The 7,630-nt window shown below is 46.3% G+C and overlaps 1 protein-coding gene across 1 annotated transcript; it reads left to right on the forward strand.

The window, feature by feature from the left end:
• Positions 1–1,040: 1,040 nt before the first annotated feature.
• On the forward strand, positions 1,041–6,335 carry LOC310746631 (uncharacterized protein). Its single transcript, XM_083580603.1, has 3 exons — positions 1,041–1,107; positions 3,650–4,395; positions 5,563–6,335. The coding sequence occupies exons 2-3, from the start codon at positions 3,793–3,795 to the stop codon at positions 6,271–6,273; spliced, it is 1,314 nt and encodes a 437-aa protein (XP_083436729.1). The 5' UTR covers positions 1,041–1,107; positions 3,650–3,792; the 3' UTR covers positions 6,274–6,335.
• The last annotated feature ends 1,295 nt before the right edge of the window (positions 6,336–7,630 follow it).

The following is a 7,630-nucleotide window of genomic DNA, read 5'->3' on the forward strand; positions in this document are numbered from 1 at the left end:
CTTCTTGGTGGCTGTTCCTAGATTGTGGAACTACCTTCCAAGGGAGACTAGACTGGCCCTAGTCAGCTTTCCTGTCACTAGTAGGCACACTTTTTTTTTCTTCCAACAGGCCTTTTTCCTCGCCAGGCTTCCTCAAACCCGGCCCTCCAGATGTTTTTGGCATACAACTCCCATGATCCCTAGCTAGCAGGACCAGTGGTGAGGGATGATGGGAATTGTAGTCTCAAAACATCTGGAGGGCCGAGTTTGAGGAAGCTTGTTCTTTGGCCACTAACTGGCTGTCATGGCAGGGTAGGTGTTGTTCTTTGTGTCTGCGTGTGTGTGCTTTTAAAATGATTTTCAGAGATTCTCAGTGCTGTATTTATCATAGCAACTAACAAAACAAATACATTATTTGTAATAATAAATAAAATATAAGCCAATCATTAAAAACATTTTATATTTAAAATTTAATATCTCTTCTTTGTTAGTCACTGTAATAAAAACAGGGTTTTAGTGATTTGGTATCTTATTACATTCCACAGAAAACTTGTCTGAAATGCTGTTTGATGCTCCAGAACCTGTCTATTTGTACATACTTGTGTGGAATCTCGATTAAAATAAAAATGGGGGGAAATAAACTGAAAGTTAACTTTCCTAAATATTTCTGTTGTTTTCTGCTCACCTGCAGCAACCTAACAGACAAGTAAATAGCGAAGCAAGGTGAAGAAAACACCAGTAGGCTACCCGCCTAGGTGTACCAGGGTGCCCTGTCCCTGCTAAAGACCTTCTGTGGGTTTTCACTTTGCTTCCCCATTTGAAGAAGGCTTGGTTCAGAAGAGCCAGGAATCTGCATTGCAAAAGTAAAAAATAACAAATCGCTGGCCTAGATCATGTTTACATCTCTTGATGAGATTAGCTCGGCAAGCGGTTCAGAAAATCACAATCCAATTAGGGTACGAGGGTGACCGAAAAAGAAAAAGGAACCCCGGCAGCGACTCTAAGCAAGGGAGCATGGGGAGAAATCCCCACCCCACGCCCTCATTGAGCAAAGCACGCAGATCGCAAAGCGGCGCCTTTCGGGAGAAGGAGGAGGGATCGCGCTTGCGCACTTCCCTCGGAACGCAGGTAAGGAAAGAGGGGATCTCCTGGAACCCGCGAATCCTTCGGCGGGATTAGGCGAAGGCGAGCCTTAGTTAGAGAAGAGCCCAAATTTCAAAGGTCCTCCGGAAGACCCGCCCTTCGCCGCGGCACTCTGGGCCGTTGAGCGGGATCCGCTGGGATGCGTCTGTCTGGGGTTGTTTTTTGGGTTGTCGCCATCCCGTTTTTCGAGCTGGGGCGGGGTAAAGGGGCGCCTGTTCTCCAAAAGAAAAATGCATCCCGATATTGGGGGATGAGAGAAGCGGGGAGAGGGGGCGTGTCGGATCCTTGAAGCGATCCTTACCCAATGCATTAAAAAAAGAAATAACTTTTGCAAGCGTTTGTGTGTGCAGACAAATGCTCCCTCGTTGGATCAGCAACAGCGATGGCAGACGCAGGCGGAAGAGCAGTGCAGATTTGGAGGGGGGGAGTGTGGGGGGTCAGGCAGCTGCCTCCCTCCCTCCAAGCCTAACAGTGAGTGTGGGGAGGGGGGGTCTGATCTCGGTCTCTCTTTCTCCCGCCTCCCTTCCAAATTATTAGGATGGAGGAGAGTGGGAAGGTCAAGCCGCGGTTGCCACTGACCTGGGAAGAAAGTTGCGCGCAGCAGCAGAAAAGGGCGCCGGGGTAGCGCTGGTCCAAAGAGCCAGAATCCTGTGTTTTGGTATTTTTCTTATTTTCCCATACAAACACACACACACAAATAAAAAAAACATGGGCGTAGCCAGGATTTATTTAAGGGGGGGTGGGCAGGGTTTATGTTGGGCGGGGGGCGGAACCAAGCTATTTGCGATGCAATTGGTCAGTTAAGCACTTTTATTTATTTACTTGATTTAGGCTGGGAGCCGCTGACCCCCACCCACCCCCAACTACGCCCATGCACACAAACCCAGTACTGGAACTTGGTATTGCTTCTTGATCACAAGACAGCAGGGGTTGAGGAGTCCCTCTCTGGGGACAGGATCAATTCCTCACCTTCCCCCCTGGCAGCTCTTTAAACGGCCTAAGGTCCTGCCAGGGCTGAGGGAGATTGTAGCCTACCCACCGCCTGCCTTGACACACTCCTGGAGAAATAGGAAGGGGAAGCTTCCCGCTTCCTGTTTCTTCTGGAATCATCGCTCCATCCCCTGTACCCTATATGTTGTAACTGAGCCAAAAAGTAGGCATAGCGGAAATAATCACGCAATCTTCCTCTTCCTGCTTCTTATAACCAACTCTCTGGCTCCTATTTCCTCTGTTGATGGCCGTGTCTGTATTTAAGTGCCTCCAGACTCTCTGTGTGTCACAGGAGGGGTTCCTGCGTAAATTTAGGTACACTGTTGTCCTGGTGCAAGAAACCCTGCTTAAAAATGAATAAAAATGGATCTTCTGCGGTTAGGGAACTGACACTGTAATGCACTGAGAAGTGTGGGGTGAGCAAATGATGAATGGGAAGGCATGTAAACACACCAGGAGTAAATCAGGATGAATGCTCTTTGTTGTGTAAGTGCCCCATAAGTACATCCAAAGGAAAGCACAGTAAATAGTTAGCCGCAGGGTAAAGCAAATCAGGAAGGATGCTGAATTGTCCACAGGAAGCGTTAGACTGTAAGCCTCTTCTGCAAATGCAGCTAACTTGATGTTGCTAGGCTACGGTTCTCATCACTCCCAGCCAGCATGCCCAGTGGTCAGGGGTTATGGGAATCCAACAACATCTGGAGGAGACAGTGCTACATAAGGCCTCATTCTCCTTGTCGTCAGTGTGTAGAAGGCGTCAGTCTGGTTCACACATAACACTAAACCTTAATTTGTGGAACTGTGTTTTATTACATGATGGTGTGGCATTAAATGTGAACCATGTCCTATGGCTTAACTATGGTTTCTTTATTGCCATCAAGCCATCATCCGAAGCCACAGCTTGTTGGCTTATAAATCTTGGCTTGTTTTAATGATGACTTGATGCATGTTTGTTTTTGGTTTTTTGGTTGTAATTCAGAAAAGTGAACGGAATAAAAAAAAATTAAGAAAGCAAAGGTATGAGGCAAGAGTAGCTGGAAAATAAAGCAAACTGGAGAAGCAAACTGGTTTGTTTGATCATCTGTGAGACAACTTGTGGTTTGTGAAACAAACCGTGGCTTAGCATTAAGACAGACCGATATGCTTTATATCCTTTATAATGTGTTTTTGCTAACATTTTACCATATGCTGTCCACACCAGTGGGCAAAGTTGGATGAGAAGTAGCCAGGTTTCACCTTGATATACCATTGCCCACATAATTTGTTTTACAGCAGAAGTGTGCAATTCTTAGACTCACAGAATTGTAGAGTTGGGTCATCTAGGACTCATCTACATTAGTAAAAAAAACTGCTATGAATGTGTTATAAACATGCAACACTAGACGGTGCTGTAGAGCAAAGAATTATCTTCGCGATTTTCCATTGCGAGGTTCCCCCCCCCCTTTTTGTTATAATGATTTATATTCTGATTTATATTATATTTATAATGATTTAATTTCTGACTTATATATTGCGGGGGGTTTTCCCCTTTGTGTAGATCCACCCCTGTTTTAACCCGCTGCAATGCAGGAATCTCAACTGAAGCATCCATGACAGAAGGTCACCCAACCTCTGCTCAAAAACCTCCTTCGTTCAACATTGCTCCTGTGACTTCCAACACCGTTCCACTCCTTGCGCAGCATGGAAACTCATGTGTTGCTCCAGCTGCTGAAGTTACACCTTGAGGTGTTGGTTGCGGTGCTCCACTCAGCCATCAGCCGATGCAACGCCTATCTTATGAGTATCAGAAGGCGGCAGAGGAGGAGAGTGCTGATAGGGCGGGCGATTCAGAACCACATCTTGAGGACTAGGCGCATCATTCAGAGGAGGAGGAGCTGCAGACATATGGTTCCTATCGTCACCTTGTTGGAAAGCGGGCCGAAATTGCGGCGCTGGTGGGTCTGCCCCACCAAGCAGCATTGGTGGGAGCGTTCCATGCTGGGGACCCGGGACGACGAAATGTGGATCGAGAGCTTCCAGATGAGCAGGGGGACCCTCTTCGAAATTGCGGACGTCCTCCGACCCCAGCTCCAGAGGCAGAGAACTATCATGCGGGAAGCCATCCCCGTCGAGAAGCGGGTCGCTATCGCCGTGTGGTGGCTTTCTAATCTGAAGTGCTACCGCGAAGTTGCCACTCAGTTTGGAGTCGGGAGGTCGACGGTGGGAGAGATCGTTCTGGAGGTGTGCTTTGCCATCAAGCACCTGCTCGTCCAGAAGACAATCTATCTGGGCGACTACTGGAAGGTAAAGTTTTTTTAAATGTGTTTTTTTTAAAGTTGCTGCAGTTTCACAGGTTCAAACTAACACTGCTGTGCCACACTGCTGCATTTTCTGGAGGGTGTGAGTGTGTTGAGTTGCACATTGCAAAGGAAAAATAGCTATAGATAGATAGATAATTTTTCTGTTTTACAATTTCAAATACTCATTTTACATCCTTAAGATATCAACGACTTCCCTTTTTCTCTTTCCACGCTTCATTTTACATATCTTAAATCCCTCCATACTTTAACAAAAACTATACCAATCAGTATTCCATTACTGCATCCATCAAAACTTATTTATTGCATCCGTCAAAACTTACTGTTGAATTTATCTTAACGCTGCCAGCGTTATCAGCTATACAGTGGTACCTCGGATTACATACGCTTCAGGTTACATACGCTTCAGGTTACAGACTGCGCTAACCCAGAAATAGTACGTCGGGTTAAGAACTTTGCTTCGAGATGAGAACAGAAATGATGCTCCGACGGCAGCAGGAGGCGCCATTAGCTAAAGTGGTGCTTACAGCTTACAGATAATATTGTTGTTGTTTAGTCGTTTAGTCGGGTCTGACTCTTCGTGACCCCATGGACCAGAGCACGCCAGGCACTCCTGTCTTGCCTCCCGCAGTTTGGTCAAACTCATGCTGGTAGCTTCGAGAACAGATAATATAGTTATACAGATAAAACTTCAATGTAGATTAATAAAACTAATATAAGCATGAAAACATAACAGTTGCGCAGTGTCAGAATACCACTTGCTGAATTCCTATTGGTGACCTGCCATGTTTTATATTATGTGGAAGAGATTTCCGATACAAAACGACTGAATTGTTCGAAACTGCATGGATTGCTGCAGTGGGACGGAATAATTTGGGAACATGGGGCAGAAACTCACATATATTTGCATTGTAGTTTATATGGAATGTACCTGTTTCCTGAACAGTGTTTTTTCGTTTTGCACTTGCAATGCAAAATTAGTAAAAAATACTTACACGGCACAAAAAAGAACACAGCTTGCTACTATGCCATATTACTGTGACTTTTTTTGGATGTGGTGGGTGTGCCACGTGGACATTTTTGGGGTGAAATTGTTGGCACAACCACAAAACAACCATTTTTAAATTTACTACTTCTTTGTTGCCGCTTACAGATCATGGATGGTTTCAGGAAGATGGGATTCCCTCACTGTGTTGGCGCGATGGACTTGACACATCTGTCCATAATAGCCGCTACGGGTCCGGGAGACCAGTGCAACAAGCCAAAGAACTTCTGTTCCATTCTGCTTCAAGGGACAACCGACCACACCGGCCGTTTTACTAACATTGAAGTGGGATGGAGCGGGAAGAAACACGACGACGTGCAGATCTTCCGCAAATCTGCGCTGTGCCAGGCTATGGACGAGGGCACCTTTGTCCCGGGGAACCCGACGATCAACATTCAGGGTGTGGAGATCCCACCTCTAATACTCGCCCATAGCACCTACCCTATGCGGAAGTGGCTCATGAAGCCCTACGGAGGCCCCTTGGACCAGAGGAAGACCATCTACAATAGGACTTTCAACCACTGCCACAGCGTGGTCCAGCAGGCCTTTGGCAGGCTCAAGGCAAGGTGGCGTTGCCTCACTGCGAGGCTGCCAGTGGCAGAGGAGAACGTTTTGGCGGTGGTCACCGCATGTGTCGTGCTGCACAATATTTGTGAGACCAAGGGGCACGCCGTTCCCGAAGGTGTGGACATCTCTGAGCACGTACTGTTGGCAGCATATAACGAGGACTGCCATTCCTACGAAACCAGCAGTGAGTTGGGAGGTGAGGAGGTGCGCAATGCGATCTCACGTTACCTGGCAGGAAATACTGAATGCTGAGATCTGGACTTTGCATTTCGGTGTGTTTGGCATTTGTTTTGTAAATATAATTGCCTTGGTTACGCAGACGCATTTCATATGTGTGTACGCCATCTACACTCGTTGAGTAAAGCTCAGGTTAATGAAGCCAGATCCCCTTCCCTTCATTCCTAAAATTCCATATTTTCCCTGTATTTTGCATCACATATATATATGTGATATATACATATATATATATTACAGTTCACACCATTTGCACAAGTTGAATTAACATGTTGCTGCCATAAAGATGAATATTAAGTGCACATACAGCCTGCTTTGCCCCCACCCTAAAACTCGTAATACTACCTCCCCACAAGAGCAAGACATCTGCCCCCAGATGTACAAACAACAACAGCTTCCCTGTGAAAAAATAACAGACAAGTTAACGAAGGCATTGAAACACACTGCCCCTTCCTCCTGCTCTAGGGAAGGGCTCTGATTAAGCCATCTCCTCTGACCCCTTAGCACCATGGTGACTGAAACACAACTAGCTGGAGGAAGGAGAGGAGTTGCTTTAATTCCCCACGCCAAATCACAGTTTTTAAAGGCGAACGATTCCTCAGAATGTAGCCCTCTTTAGGTGTTAATGGTCCATGGAATGACTCACTCAGGATAGCTCTGTGAGCGTAATGGTAGTGGGGGGATTGGAACTCAGGTTCCTCTGGTCCAAGTACAACACACTGGCAAGCCATGCATTTGTTTTCCGTTTAATCAAGCAATCTAAAGACTTGAGGGGGAAAAGGCAGGTTCTTGAATTCCAAGGTATGTGAGGGGTGAGACAACCCAAAACCTAATTACAGTGGTACCTTCGTTTAAGACCAGCTTAGTTTATGAACAACTTGGATTAAGAACGCTGCAAACCCGGAAGTAGGTGTTTTGGTTTGTGAACTTTGCCGTGGAAGCAGAACATGTTGAGTGTGTTGCATTTGTAAATTGAGTCCCCCCCTGCTATGGGAAAGCACGCCTTGGTTTAAGAACGCTTTGGTTTAAGAACGGACTTCCGGAATGGATTAAGTCCATAAACCAAGGTACCACTGTATGTGGAAACCACTGCCTCCTTGGAGGAAGTTCCGTTACTAGGGAGCTATAACCAAGAAGGTTCTGCTAAAAAGGTGCCTGGTCATTGAGGCCACCCAGGGATGCTGCCAGGGATCAGTAACTACAGGTAACATGTAAGCCCCATCTTGCATGCAGCCAGTTATCAAGGCCAATTAATCCTCCACCAATGTCCTCCAACCACACACTACTTAAGTCTTTTCGTTGGGCTCTATTCACATCTGACTTGTCACGAAGGACATTGTTCAATGTAAAAGAACAAAAGGGTGGTTTGGGAGGA

The sequence above is a fragment of the Podarcis filfolensis genome (genome assembly GCF_964270895.1).
Source record: "Podarcis filfolensis genome assembly, chromosome: 13".
NCBI classification, from domain to species: Eukaryota; Metazoa; Chordata; class Lepidosauria; order Squamata; family Lacertidae; genus Podarcis; species Podarcis filfolensis.

Coding starts and splice junctions, on each gene's coding strand:
- LOC310746631 (XM_083580603.1), top strand. CDS start 3,793: ATGGAAACTCATGTGTTGCTCCAGCTGCTGAAGTTACACCTTGAGGTG. Junction 4,396..5,562: donor ATCTGGGCGACTACTGGAAG/GTAAAGTTTTTT, acceptor TGCCGCTTACAG/ATCATGGATGGTTTCAGGAA.